We start from the raw sequence: 16,292 nt of genomic DNA on the forward strand, positions 1-16,292 counted from the left end.
GTGACTCTATCTTTTACCGTTTCTGAGAAAAACGATGGACAAAATCTCTTCTAAAAAAACGGAAATTGGACATATCTAACGACCGGAAGTGAATTTTGAAAAAATGAAGAAAACGCCTGAGGGTATTTTCATTTTCTATCATCCCTGAAAACTTCAAGAAAATCCATCCAGCCATCTCTGAGAAATCGTGCCGACAAAAAAAAGGGGGAAAAAATAATAATAATAACTAGACACGATCTCGTTGCGAGCAACGAGTAGGTCTTCCGTCCGATTTGTTGATGCACTTGGAGTTAAAAAAAAAAAAAAGACAAATGAGTCCCAATTTAGTTTCCGACTTTAAGACATTTTAGATATAATCAATTTTTCATATCATAAGCTTCTGAAGCAAAGTTGCGGTGAAATTCGTTTGAAATTCGACTCTCCAGGCGAGCCATAAGGCCCGCGGGCCTATTTCTTGATGTCATTTGTTAGCCCTCTATAGACTCAACAACTTTAGTTCTATATGTCTTTACAAAATATTTACCTGTAAAAAGTTATTGAGATCGACCGATATTGACAAAAAATCGACTCTACAGGCGAGCCATTAGGACCATAGGCCTATTTCTTGATATCAATCGACAGATCTCGATAAACTGAACAACTTTTGTTCAATATGTCCTTACAAAATATTTACCAGTTACAAGTTTTTGAAATCAACAAAAATCGACTCTACAGGCGAGCCATGAGGCCCACAGACCCATTTTTTGATATTGATCGATAGGTTATGACACATTGAACAACTTTTGTTCAATAATGCTTTTCCAAAAATATGTCGTTTTAAAGATATGAGGCGTCAAATATTTACGATTTTGGCCCTTAAAATCTCTAATTACGTAACATATGACCTACTTTTTGATTTGATAAGATCAAGCTCGTTGAGATGAACATTTCCGCTTCTACAACTTATTATAAAATATTAATAGTTTCTGAGATATTCTCAAAAACATTTGGACCCTTCTGAACCCCTAATTTAAAGGGCCAGCCCGTTTTGCTTGATATCGTAAGAAAGGCCTTGTCATTTTAAACATTTTTTGCTCAACAAGTATTTAGAAATTCTTTACCGTTCTCGAGTTATCTCTACAATAAATATTTAGGGGCCAAACTGTAGCTCCCTAAAGGGGCCACATAGGGAAAAAATGAAATGTACATATTGTTTAGATTATCATTCTGAACAACTTTTGTTCAATAATGCTTTTCAAAATATTTGTCGTTTTCAAGATATGAGGCGTCAATTATTTATGATTTTGGCCCTTAAAATCCCTTATTACGTAACATATGACCTACTTTTTGATTTGGTAAGAACAAGCTGGTTTAGATGAACATTTCCGCTTCAATGACTTATTACAAAATATTAATAGTTTCTGAGATATTCTCATAAACCTTTGGACCCTTCTGGGCCCCTAATTTAAAGGGTCAGCCCCTTTTGCTTGATATCGTAAGAAAGGTCATGACATTTCAAACATTTTTTGTTCAACAAGTATTTAGAAATTCTTTACCGTTCTCGAGTTATTTCTAGAAGTAATTTTTAAGGGCCAAACTGTAGCTCCACATAGGGTAAAAACGAAATATGCATATTGTTCAGATCATCATTCTGAACAACATTTGTTCTTTATTGCTTTTCAAAATATTTGTCGTTTTCAAGATACAAGGGGTAAAATTTTTTATGGTTTTGGCCCTTAAAATCCCCTTATTACGTAACATATGACCTAAATTTTTATATGAATAGATTTGGATTGTTGAGATGAACATTTTTTGTTCTTTGACTTATACCAAAATATTAACGATTTTTGAGATATTTGATCTAGACTTTGAACCCTTCTAGATCCCTAATTGAAGGGGCTAGCCCCTAAATGGCTGAGAAAACGCGTGTACTACCAAGGAAAATAATAATAATAATAATGAAGAAGAAGAACGCGAACAATAATAGTAAGGTATTCCGCAGGAGACGGAAGACCTTAATAATAATGAAGAAGAACGCGAACAATAATAGTAAGGTCTTCCGCAGGAGACGGAAGACCTTAATAAACAGTAGAATCACTATAAGGTCTTCCGTCTGGAACTTAAGACCTTAATAATAATAAGAAGAAGAATAAGAAACGGAGCAAAAACAATATGTCTCCGACACTTTGTGTTCGGAGACATAATGAGAAACGGAGCAAAAACAATATGTCTCTGACACTTTGTGTTCGGAGACATAATAACGATCTATAACTGTGTTGGGATTCCAACACAAATGTCTCTGAACACTTCCCTATGTCAGAAATGGTTTTTGATTCCAAATATGCAATAAGAATCCTCAAAGAAATCTAGAAACTGAATTTGGTTGAAATCCGACGGACTTGATGTTTGGCCGCCATTTTCTTCAATGGCGGCCATTTTGAAACATTTGAAAATTGATTGGAAGGAAATACTGATGCTAAAAAGGAACTGTGGACCCTCAGTTGACCCCAGAACCCAAATGCTGTAGAGATTTTAACACTTTGAAATATTTCGTTATATGGCGGCCATTTTGAAAATGTCGGCTCAAAAACAAAATTTGATGGTTGAAATGGACTTGGGGTCATTAAATTACCCTAGAAATAGAATTTGGTTGAAATCCGACAACCTTGAGTTTTTAACGTTTTTTGGCCGCCATTTTGAAACGGCGGTCAGTTTGAAAAGTTGAATGCACCCCTCCTAGTGACCCCCTATCAGCTCACAAATTTTGAAGTGGATCTGTCAAAGCACTTTCACAAAATCGGTCGGACAGATTTCTCACTAAAGAAGAGGAATAATAAGAATAAGAAGAAAATAATAAGAATAATAAGAAACGGAGCAAAAACAATATGTCTCCGACACTTTGTGTTCGGAGACATAATAAGAATAATAAGAAATGGAGCAAAAACAATATGTCTCCGACACTTTGTGTTCGGAGACATAATAATAAGAAACAGTAGATTCACTATAAGGTTTTCCGTGAAGAACGGAAGACCTTAATAATAATAACAAGAAACAGTAGAATCACTATAAGGTCTTTCGTGAAGAACGGAAGACCTTAATAATAGAGGAAAAGAAACATAAGAATCACTATAAGGTATTCCGTTGAGACGGAAGACCTTAATAAGAAACAGAGTAAAAACAATATGTTCCCAAACTTTGTTTGGGGAACATAATACCCTATTTATATAGCACCCTTTTCATACACTATGGACGCTTAAAGGTACTTCATAATGCATATATACCTTACTACAGAATGTTATACACATAATACATAGACAATAAATAAAACATTAAAAAGCAATGATATACATCTCCTTCTGACATCAGGTCGTTTTAAAGATGTGAAATACAAGCCTTCGCTGTGACAGCTTTCTTTAATATAATGGCTTTACTTACTTTATTGATTTATACATAGTTAAAAAAAAATAGAGAAAAATTCCAAAAAATAAGATGCATAAATTATATATTTTTTGACCGTAGTGTCAAAGATTTAGAGGTACTCCTTTTGCGTAGTCCTGCTATTACGCGCCAGTGGTCAAATTGACCAGTACGGTAGAGAAAGGGTTAAACGTCATGCAGTAATGATAGTTTGTTTTTTGGTTTTTTTTTTAACTGCTACACATATCAGTTGTACTGATTCGTAAATTGATAACGGCTTATTCAAATCTAAGTGTAGATTATACTTTTAGATTCTGGATTTTATACTGCTGTTTGGCGTGAAATATACATGCATATTCATGTATATGTAGTAAGTTTTTAATGTTTAGAATGTCACGCATGTAGAATGTACCTGTGTGCGATTGTTTCTTGCTACGATGTTGTAGAGTTTTATTGCTTTCATTTTTTTTAATTCTGGGTAGGTGAGAAAATTACCATTTTATGGAAAATGACAATTAAATTTTGTATGTACCCGTAATGTTGGTTTCACCCGAGTTTCGTTCCATTATTATCGCATCATGAAAATAAAAGGTGCACTTGGCTAGATCAAATTATAAAAGGCGTTATCACATGTAAACAGTCCGTAGCTGTACCTATCCTGATTGTACATATTAAACATGAAAACACAAGATGCCATAAATATGCTAGGTAACAATAAACATCAGATTCAGGGTGTATTTAGATAATGATAATAATAATGAAATACACACACGTACATACAGCATATGATGTTTCATGGGTTTTTGGTGTTGTTTTTGGGGTGTTTTTTTTTAAACAATATCACAGAATGGTACTCGAAAACTTAAACACACAGTCAAATCCGACAAAATAATCTTAATGCACTGAACAGCAAACACGAATGACTGAAATGATAGAACCTAGTCCTGGAAAACTTGATGAAAAAAATGTGTTTTCATTGACTTCTTAAACGCACACAGTGTTCTACAGTCCCTTACATGTTCTGGAAGGGCATTCCATAGTTTTGGAGCTATTGTTCTGAAACACCGATCCCCGTACGTAACGGTTCGACTTTTTGGAACAACTAGAGTGATAAAAATTGGGCACTCATCATGTAAGGCGTTGTAAGTATAAGTAAGTATCTTATAGTGTGCCCTATACTACACAGGCAACCAGTGTAGTTGATGTATCTTGGTGCCATATATTCAACTGCATCAATATTTTTTTTAACTTTGCCATTTCCTTTGACCTTGACTTCACTTTTCCCGTCTGGTGCTTGACTCAGTTTCAAAGCCACTATTGACAATATATTCTAGTCAATGTATAATGTGATCTCAGACTAATTGCTACAAAAGCTTGTGTGTGTATGTTTGTCAATCCTGTGAAATCCTAACCGTAACAACCACCTTAAAAGGGCATGGACATAGTATGAGCTGAACATTTTCAAAATTGGTTTCCCATCTTTACCCTAATGTTTGAATGCTTAAATAAGGTATTTCTAATGGTCAACAGAAATCTAAATGTCAGTTCTCGAGGTACATGAGATGTTCAGATCTCATAATTCGTTCTTATGTAAACAAGGTTCGTGCCATGTTTGTTTTGTTTATATAGGTTGAATATAAAAGTTTCGTTTAAAGCAGAATTTTTCAACTTACAAGTCACTTTTGAACACAATTAAATAGTTTCCAGTGTTTGGAACATTTCATTTTGTTTAAACATGTTATTTTTCCAATAAACAAAATATATGTAAACAAGAACATTGCACGAACCTTGTTTACATAACAAAGATTGTGAGTGTTGCATTTCACGTGTAACTCAACAACTGATATTCAAATTTTTGTTAACCATTACCTTTTTCAACTGATTGTGAAAATAGTGTTGAATATTTTTAAAAACTGAACTTTTTTCACCATAGACAACATTTATTTCGATGTTGACCAATTCCCCGAATCTTAGATGTTTTAGCCACCAATGCTTACAGATAGCGATGCAAATACCTAAACGTAGCGAGGAAAGCGAGTATGAAATCGGCAATGCAAGTAAATAATGTTTACATATGTCGCTGTCCAACAGCTATTTCATAACACTATTTCGCCGTGTCAAACCTTAATGTAAACATAGGTAGTGATTGCTCTTTCCCCAAACGCTCGGCGTTTAGAGTTTGAGGGTCTATCAGATGAAAGGTGAAGATAACAAACAGTGATCAATCTCATAGTTCCTATAAGGAATTCAAAATAGAGAGTTGGGCAAACACGGACCCCTGGACAAACCAGAGATGGGATATGACTTTAAAAAAAACGGGGGTAAACGACAGGCGTTTGCACGCTAAATATTCCGCACTGTTACGGCCCTAAGCGCTAAGCATTAGTCTTCACCTACAGCTGGTGACGTGAAAAATTTTCGACGGTACCTGAACCAAAACAAACAACTTATGAATACATTGTATGTAAATAACGATATATATTTTCGTTCTCTTAGTAGTGTATGTATGTTACAGAGTCTTGGATATTGTACCGAAGTCATGACGATGGAGTCTCCGGTATGATACGAGATGCTTATATCAATTATGAGGTCATGGAATTTGGTGGCAAATCTGATACGAAGGATGCTCCTAATACTACAAACATCAAGCCACCAATCAATGACGTTGAGCGGCATGTGAAACTCATCAGGATTGCGGGGAATCAGGTAATAGATAGGTAATTGGTACCGTATAAGTTTTACATTATGACCCCTGAGTCGAGGCCTCTGCTGGTGGACTGTTAGTCCCCGAGGGTATCTACAGCCCAGTAGCTAAGTACTTCGTTACTAGCGTGAACATACGCATGTATATTTAATTGCTGTTATCAAATTTAGAAATTTATTTCAAAATTAAGGATTTTATCTCCCTCACGCATAGCTCTTACCTTAGACGAATTTGACTCCACTTTTTTGGCACGCTGTATTTCCCTATACTAGCTCTAAAACTTCATTGTTATTTCGGATTTCAAACATTTCGGTTGAACATCATTGAAGATACATTATTTGTCGAAAATGCGCATCTGGTGCATCAAAATTGGTACCGTATAAGTTTTACATACGAAAAGATAAATAGAAAGTGAACAGGGACAAGTTTGTCTTTATACCTCAACTAAACTGAAAGATGAAGTTAGAGTTTTCTATTGCATTTGTCTGTCGTCTGTTTGTCTCTCTGTCTCTATTTTTATACGCCCGTCTTTTCCCCCCAGGGGGAAGGCTCACTCTAGAGCCAGACTTCCGGCGGAAAGCTCACTCTAGAGCCAGGTTTCCGGGGATAAGTCTCATTATGGGGAAAGGCTCACTCTACAACACAGGAACCGCTAAGCCAATTCCAATCAAACTTGGTGCATATCATTCTTAGGTAAAAGGGATGTAAATCATTATTGGGTAAAAGGGATGTAAGCTTTTTCAAATGAAGTGGCATGACCTTTGAAAGAGACATAATTAAGGAAAGTCAAATATAAGTGGTCATTTGAAAATATCCTCAAAAACCATCGGGACAACAACAGTGGAAATTTATATGAAAGCTTCATGATATAATTTGTTAGATTCATGGTTACCAAAATCCCTTCTATGCTCTCATTGCCCTATATTTTTAAACTTACAAGTCACATGCACCCCTAATAACGTTATTGTTATTTACATTTACCCCTCGTGAGTTGTTTTTTTTTTACCCATTAAAAGGTAAGAGGTGAGGTCAAATTCCGCAGTGAAGGAAACCGGAAATGAATTATAAGATTTATCAGATATCTCATCAGAAATAGAAGGTATTTCATAAATTATATACGAAATCCTTATAGGAATAGATATAGTCCAGTCAAATTAAAAATTAAACTTTACCTAATTGCAACAGAATTTTTATTAATACAGACATGATGTATCAGTAAAAAGGAATATCTGATAAAAAAAAATCCACCGATTTCTATCGAGCCGTTTCAGAGAATTCAAAATAATTATTTCGCGTAATATTTGTTCAAAACCGATGTCATGAGTGATATTCCATACTTGCTTTTCCATTGCGACGTCATGAGTGTATGACGTAAACAATACATAAAATGATAACAATGTACGGAGATAATGCATAAAATGCCGATTCCTTTGAGTGTTTCTCTATATATTGCATTTCTAACAGGTAAGTAAACTTACTATCAATCAAAGTGCACTCTCCAGTTATAAGGATTTACTATCAGAATGCAGAACGGCAAATTTATGGTTCCAGCATCTTGAAATGATTGATCTTGCCCAGAAATTTATCAGAGCGGAAAGAACAGGTGACTGGCTGCTTCACTTAGACACAGTTCAAAGAATGCTGCCATATTTTGCCGCTTCTGGACACAATTTGTATCTTAAATCCGCTTACATCTACCTTTCCGATATGCAGAAGCTTCAATCATCACATCCCGTGATATATTAATCTTTCTTGTCTGGGAAACATGTGATAAGATCAAATGGTTTGTGGGCTGGTATCTGGACAGACCTGACAATTGAGCAAGTTCTCATGAGAAGTCTAAAGACATGTGGTGGTCTCACAAGAGGGCGAGGTATTACAGAGTACCAACGAACTCTGTGGGCTTATCTTCTCCCCTTTGTGCCGAATTCAGTCTTCCAATGCAGACCCTTACAGAGACATTGTGCACATCTAGTGAGCAGCATAAAGACACGTCTCAGTCGCTCATGAATAGAGATGAAATCGATACGACCAGAATTTTAGATTATCTAGAGGAGAGTGCACCTTTCCAAGAAGACCTCAAGGATATTCGTGGTTTACACGATGGTGTAACAGCTGAATCAAATGTCAATGTTGACAAAAGTCTTTAGATTGGTAGGCAGGTTATTCAATCAATGGTCGGAAAAGATGCAATGAAACATGTTTTCAAAAGGAAGGACAATGCAAACACCCTAACATCAAAACACTCAGTTAAAGTCGATGATGGAGATAGTGTCAATGTGAATTCACAATTGATGTTTCAACGTCTCAGTGCTATTGCTAAAGATAGTTATCCGGACTTGAGTGAAGTTTTCAGATACGAACTGACAAGTATTCCACCAGCACTTTTTGATAGTTCAGGTCTTCTGAGAGAAGCTAGCAAAAGCCAGCTTGCAGATGCTATTTGGTCAACAGGTGATTGCAGTAGCGATGGCGCATCTCTAAATCAATGTTCTACATTCGTACTTGATGGAAGATCTCTGCTACACATGTTTAACTGGTGATAGAAATCAACTTTCGAACAAATACTGACGATCTACGTACAATATGTCACCCACAAATTTACAAATTCCTGTGTTGTATTTGATGGCTACAACAACGCACAATCAACAAAGGATCTCACCCATCAGAGAAGATCAAAGGGTTTACAGTCTAGGAAGACTATATTCAATGAATCTACTGTATGCACCGCGAAAAGAGAGCATTTTCTGTCAAACAAAGAAAACAAGAAAAAAAATATTTAAATGCTGTCTACAACACTCCGAGAAGCCGGTTGTGAAGTAATACAATCTGAAGCAGATGCAGACCGTACTTCGGTTTTCACAGCTCTTCAGAAAGTGAGAACTCAGTCCGTTGCTTTAGTTGGCGGGGATACTGATTTGCTCATACTATTACTTTATCATGTAGAGCCTGATATCGAAAAGGAGTTATTCTTTTATTCCGACAAACAAATGAAAAACCATCGGATTTGGAACATATATAACACAAGACAGATTCTTGGAAAAGACCTATATCAGTGTCTCTTAGTGATGCACACTTTGACGGGATGTGATACAACATCTAGGCTGTATGGAATCATTAAACAGGTCACACTCAAGAAGATGAAGGCAAATTTATACTTTTATGTAACAGTCAGTAAGCCTTTCCTAGATAAATTTGCCTCTGTCACTAAATTGAAACAAGTTGGAGAGGATATGTTTGCGTCATTGTATGGGGCATTACGAGGAGAAGGTTTGGATATCTTGCGATTCAGAATTTTTTTTACCAAAATGTCAAAGGTAGAGAAACATATTGATGTAAAAAGTCTCCCACCTACTTATGAATTTGCAAAGCAACATATATATAGAGCGTATCATCAAGTACAACAATGGATAGCAAACGACTTGGACGTGACAAAATGGGGATGGAAATTGAATGACACTGGTTATCTTCTTCCGATTAAGACTGAATTGGCACCGATCTTCTGAAAAAATTCATTGCAATTGACAAAGCAACTGTGACTCAAAGCGGTGCAGTTGCAGCCGACACGGAATTAAATGTTCAATTTGTTGTGGAGAATGCCGTGGTACAAGTTGTATGCATACTGAACCTTGCCATGATGACGATGACTAATTTATCATTCAATTGAATATTTTTTGTATACATGAATGAACTGAACACGTGAGATGGTGGTGATCATCACTCATTAGCATTATACATGTTGCACAAATGTTTAAACAAGCCATAAGTTATTACTGGAATAACTCAATATATTGATATTTGTATTGTGAATTAAACAAGAAATATATTAGTGAAAATATACATGTACTTTGTATGGATTATGATAATAACGCAGACGTGTCAGATGATGCTTAAACATAATGTCTTGTGGGTGGAATTACAACGCTTTCAAATGAATATTTTTCTTTTATCTTTATTGATGTCAACTTTGGTTTCAAAACAAAGTTAGTAGTACACCAACCCCCTATATTCATGCAAGATTTACTTGAATAGTACTCAGAGAATTTTGGAATATAGATTATTAGTTATTGATATTTAAACAGGTAGATCATATATATATATATATATATGTGTGTGTGTGTGTGTGTGTGTGTGTGTGTGTGTGTGTGTGTGTGTGTGTGTGTGTGTGTGTGTGTGTGTGTGTGTGTGTGATCTACCTGTTTAAATATCATTAACTGTATGTAACTCTAGTACTTTATACGATATTATATCTGCCTTTCATGTTTAGCGTCTTCGAAAATGTATGTAAATCGACAAACCTGAGAACGTATATATCCATGAATGGCGATAAAATACCATTTAAGGTACCCATTTTCAAACTAGAATTACCCGAAAAGTGTTCGGTGGATTTCAGTGGATTTTGGAATATATATTGTCTAGGTCTACCTGTTGTTGCTCTGTAATCAGAATTTCTTTTGCAATTAGTTCAAGGTTGACCCCAATATCCACTATTTTGACTGGACTAATATAAATATGGCGTGCCATACGTACATCTCACTTAGGAAGAAGCTGGATTAGCAAGATTTATAAAAAATACATGAATATATACCTATTTTCTATATATCTTAAGAAATATCTGTGAAAAGCTTGATATGCATTCTCATAAATTTAAAACTTAAAATACCAATTGTACTCTTTATACTAAAGCAATTCATCAACAAATTTGAATCATTACTACGGCTGTGCTCTGCAATGCATGAAAGCAGGTAGTTATAGTTATACAGTATTAAAGTTGGTTAAGAAGTACTATGTACAAGTTACTGTTCATAAATGGAAAATGAATGGTTGAAAATTGCCCACATGTCTTGAAATATACATAGTTTTCTTATCTACATATATTGATCAGAAAGTAAGACAATGTTACACCACTGTATCTGCATATAAGTTATTTTTAGTCTTAAAGTGGAAAATATCTACAATATGTATATATACATGTATACATAAAATCAAAAGCTGATATTTCATAAAATATAATTCAATATCAGTATATATACATACATTTTAAAGTTATAACAATTTCTTAAAAATTCTTTATAAATATAGTATGTGACAGTCACATGGACTTTAGAGTATCCAAGACGCCATATTACAGGATTTAAAGGTAGATCCTTAATGTAAACTGATGAATTCATTTGAGAATGTACACTGCACACCAGCAACTTCCTCGAAATGAATCTCTAAGAGAATGAAAATCAGAATGATCAATATAAACTATTTAAATTTTATTTTCCAGTATGAAATATGAGTACTGATTGATTGCTTTGTTACGTTCATCAAGAATTTTTCACTCATATTGAGACTTCACGAGCGGCAGGTGAGGTACCAAGATCTATGTTTAACGCTCAGGGCCGTAGCAGTGAGGGTTCTCTATAGTACCAACTTAAAAGACTTTGTATGATATAATATATGCAAATCAACATGATGTACTAATTTGGACCCGTCCTAAAGTCTAAACCCTGGGGTTGTGAAATTCACGATTTTTGTGCATCCTTTTCTGCTTTTCCTAATTATGCACGGATTTTTTATATTGTATTAGCAAATGTAAAAAAGTCTTTCAAATAATAAGGACAATAATCACTTTGGAACCAAAGTCCCTACCCCTGGAATCATGAAATTAATTCAAATTTTGGTAAAGGCCTGCCTTAAAAACTCCTTGTTATCTCTTCAATTTCAATTTAGTATCAATGACATTAAAGACAAGAGGCCCATGGGCCATATTTGCCCACGTACGTTACCTTGGCCCAACAGAATGTCGATGCCTTCCCTTGGCGATCTGTTTCCTCCGAATTATAGCCGATCGAGCACGTCTGGGATGAAATGGAACGACGTCTACGCCGTTTAACTAATCAGCCAGTGACATTGGCTGATTTAGGCCAGGCTTTAACCAACATCTGGAACGACATACCTCAAGCATTTCTGAACACCTTAGTGGCATCAATGAGGCGCTGTTGTCAAGCATTCGTGAATGCAAATGGTGGTCACACGCGTTATTAACTTTCTTAATTCAAGTTCGAATACCAGTGTCTTTCGAGTGTGCTGAAATTGACGTTATTCGACGTTAAAACTAATGGATTATGAAATGTAACGAATACATTTGTTAACAGTATTACAAAAAATAATGCAGTTTCTTTTTTCCGTTAGTATATATATATAGTATATATATATATATATATATATATATATATACATAGATAGATAGATAGATAGATAGATAAATAGATAGATAGATAGATAGATAGATATATATATATATATATATATATATATATATATATATATATATATATATATATATATATATATATGTCTGCTACGTATTCATATTACTAAACCTTCATTAACTATTTCAGATGACTGAATATATATCGCCACTGGAATTCAGTGAAGCTGAGGGCGAAGGAGACGATTTTTTGTTGAAGTTTGAAAAGTTTGTCTCTGAACAAGACGTCTTATTCTTCAGTGAATACACGGATTTCAGTGAGTGACGTATACAATCATTATACGATGTATGTTAAACATCAGCATGTAGATTAATAATATGAGATCACAAGGTGCAAATAGTTAAAAATTGACAATACTACTTATATGATTTATGAATACAATTTCCATCAAGAAAATGTATTACTTATCTCAGAATCGCAATCAAGGGCGACAACTTTTAAAGTTAGATGTACTGGTATGAAGTGATTTTCTCTCATAAATAATCAAAAAAAAAGATATATTCATTGAAACTGAAATGACGTATTTACTATTTTATGGGATGATGCTTCAATTTACATGTACACTGTATATTTAGCTGCGTAGAGTGACTCAGAAATTTACGTAAACTAATCTATTGATGACGTCTCCATATGAGTGAAATATTCTCGAGAGGGACGTAAAATAATATTCAATCAATGAATCAATAGTCTAAATTTACTAACCATTAAAGTGAAACTCAGGTGCTTTCATATACTCTGAACACATTGCGCATGATATAAAGGGCAACTTCGAAATATATGACATTGATCTATGAAATCAATTAGCTTCAAGCAAACTTATCTTTCTGTACCTAGCCTTTCTCTCGGTGCAAAAGGAATATCATTATATATATATATATATATATATATATATATATATATATATGTGTGTGTGTGTGTGTGTGTGTGTGTGTGTGTGTGTGTGTGTGTGTGTGTGTGTGTGTGTGTGTGTGTGTGTGTGTGTGTGTGTGTGTGTGTGTGTGTTTGTAAGCCCTGTCAATTGAACCAGTGAATAAGAAGGCACACGTGTAAATCAACACGGGGTCGGTCAAAGGAACACGAAAATGGTGGTGTTCAATTGGATTTTTATAAAAATCAGCATAAAATCATTAAATAGTTCATCTACCATCAAAATCCTGAAGTGTTTACTTAACAGGATTTATGAGATGTGTGTAACAGGTGTGTAAAGATTTAGCACTCGTCCATCTTTTTTCCTTGCGAGCATGGCTTACACACTTTCGAAGTGCGCATGCTCTGTTTTGAATGACGTAATTTGTGATGTCATCATAATGGAGTTTTCCAGGGAAAGAAGTTGGCCCATCTGAGGTAAGTAAACACGGTTGAGAGAAAATTTTTGCATATTAACAATGAGTTTTTTATTAGATAGACTGATTAAATGGTGTTTCATACCGATCGTGTTATGTACAAGCGACAGAGTACCCGAGTTACTGAAAATTCCGATGATGAAAGTGATATATCTAGTACGTGAACTGTTTGGGTTTTTTCTAAAATTTAGTCTTTGCAGTTAATGTACTCTGTATACTAAAAATTCATATTGATTTTGGATAGAATTTCACATTTAAAAACAAATAGATATGCGCCAAGTCCTTAGGAATCAACCCCACCCCCACCCCTCCACACGGGACTTTTTTTTGGATGATTGGACCGTATCCCCCTTTTCATCTGTCTCCCTACTTTGAAGTTTTTTTCCCAACGCCATGACATAAATAGATAAATAAATAAAATAAAAAAATAAAAACGAAAGATATATATGTATTCGGATTGGCATGTTCCACTTTGTCCGGGTTGAAATCCCCGAGGATGCAAATGTACATTACGCCGCACTGTTTGCAGTACGTACATGGTACAGGTGTACCGCATAGGTATGTAGCTACTAAGACTATAAACCAAACAGAATATCATATGTAAAACTATTACTCTGAATGCATTTTACTTGTTTACAATGTAGCCTGTCGGGGTGTGGTGCATGTCACACGCGTTGTTTACACGTGCACTTTAGGTGGCAGTGGAGGAAATTCGAACCTTGTATGGATTATTGTCTCCTGATAACTTTGGCAGTTAACTTTTGATTTCAATCTACTTTTTAAGAATAATATAACCCTCGCTAATCATTGCCACGCTGCATTTCGATCTTGGCAGAATGATCTTCAGCTACAATTCAAAATTAAGGGGTGATGTTGTGTACTGAGTTTTTCTTGATTGTTTACATCTGTGACTGTTTATGTGATGTATCAACTGATCAAGCTGTACAGTGTCATGACATATAGTGGCATAGCTTCCATTTATGTACTTGCGCATCATTTTGTCAGAAGAAGAAAATTCTAAAATGATAATTAAGATTTTTAACATGTATATGAATATACATGTATGTGTATGTTTGATTTTAGTATAATACCTGTAGAGAATATTTCAGTAGTATGAAGTGCCACACATTTAGACGCATGCATATGGTGTTTAAAGGTCTCATCTGAAAGACCAGCAACTTTCTCTTTTGAATGCTAAATATGATGATGGAGCATTCACCTCACTACCTACATTTTCACCCTAAATAAAGTACAAGCATGGCTCGAAACCATGATTTCTTGATCCTGTTACCAGTCTTCACGAAAAACTTTGTAAAGCACAGGCCCTTCGGGCCTCCCAGTATAATAATTGTGCAAGCCCGAACAATATTTTGCAGGCCCAAAATGTTTATTTTCTAATTTGATCTCTTGTTATTTGCTGATTCTACTCTATAGACACATGCACAGTTCTTTTACTGTAGGAAAATACAGGTCAAGATGATCATAGTTAAAGAACAACTGACATTAAAAGGATTATATTATTTTTCAACATATTAATCCAGTATAATGCGAAAGTTTTTGGACCACACAGGACATTCGGTCCAGTGTAATCAATGAACACACCGGACCGAACCAAATTTTGTCAGACCGAAAAACCTAATGTAAAAAAGTGAAACACGTGAAAATGCAAAACCAAGGGAATCTTATTTATTATACTAGTAATACTATTCCAGGAATCCTTCCCGTATAATACTTTAGACAGTCCATGCGGTTTTAATCAATTCATTTACGTATTTGGATGTGTGCTATTTTTTTTACTTATAACAAACTCCGCATCAAGATAGTAAAGCTCAAAACCGAACATTGAGACATCTGACATTCCGATCCGGTGTAAAAAATGATGCATCGGACCTGAGGCACTGCACATCGGTCAGGTCCGACGGTCTGATGTCTTTCGCATAGACTGATTAATCTCGCAGATACATCAGCAGCTCATGTTTAACTCTGTTTTGTATACACCACGTACAAAACATTTTTTAAATGTTAGCCAAGGCCTACCCTCGCAGTGTTCGAAATTGGTTTAAAACTTGGTATAGACCACAGGTCTATGCCAAAATAAGATGACTTAGACCTCATCGAATTGACATAGACCACAACATTGAAAAAATAATAACACAAATTTAAAACATTTTCATTTACTTCTAATATACTTAGAAAGTGTATTTTCTTTCCATTTCTGTAATATCATCCTTTCCTCATAATGTTTATCAGACGTCGACTGACCATGCAAGACCCTCTTGGATAACTTTATTGCTTTAAATCTAGAAAATTGGCATAGACAATTTGGTCTATCTCAATTACAGTTGGCATAGACCAGTGCCATTTAACATATACTCGGTCTATGGTTAATTTTGAACACTGCCCTCGGTCCAATGGGGCATGAATTTTCGTTTTTTTCTCCTCGTACGACAGTTTTTTTGGGGTTTTTTTATCGGATGGTTGTGATTGTGAAATACGCTTGGGTGGTTTTGAATTTCCCGGACGAGCCCCCTCCCTATACTTCAGAAAAGGCAGCATGGTTGATAATTTTTCTATGCGAAATTTGACTAC

The 16,292-nt window shown here is 35.1% G+C and overlaps 1 protein-coding gene across 1 annotated transcript in view; it reads left to right on the forward strand.

The window, feature by feature from the left end:
* The window catches only part of LOC125661868 (transient receptor potential cation channel subfamily M member 2-like), a 134,780-nt gene that overhangs the window by 45,849 nt on the left and 72,639 nt on the right, over nucleotides 1-16,292 (forward strand). Inside the window, exons 4-5 of the mRNA XM_056146383.1 lie at nucleotides 5,912-6,102; nucleotides 12,490-12,616. Coding sequence (XP_056002358.1) covers nucleotides 5,912-6,102; nucleotides 12,490-12,616 — 318 coding nt within the window. The remainder of the gene's footprint in view (nucleotides 1-5,911; nucleotides 6,103-12,489; nucleotides 12,617-16,292) is intronic.

The sequence above is a fragment of the Ostrea edulis genome, chromosome 8 (genome assembly GCF_947568905.1).
Source record: "Ostrea edulis chromosome 8, xbOstEdul1.1, whole genome shotgun sequence".
NCBI classification, from domain to species: domain Eukaryota; kingdom Metazoa; phylum Mollusca; class Bivalvia; order Ostreida; family Ostreidae; genus Ostrea; species Ostrea edulis.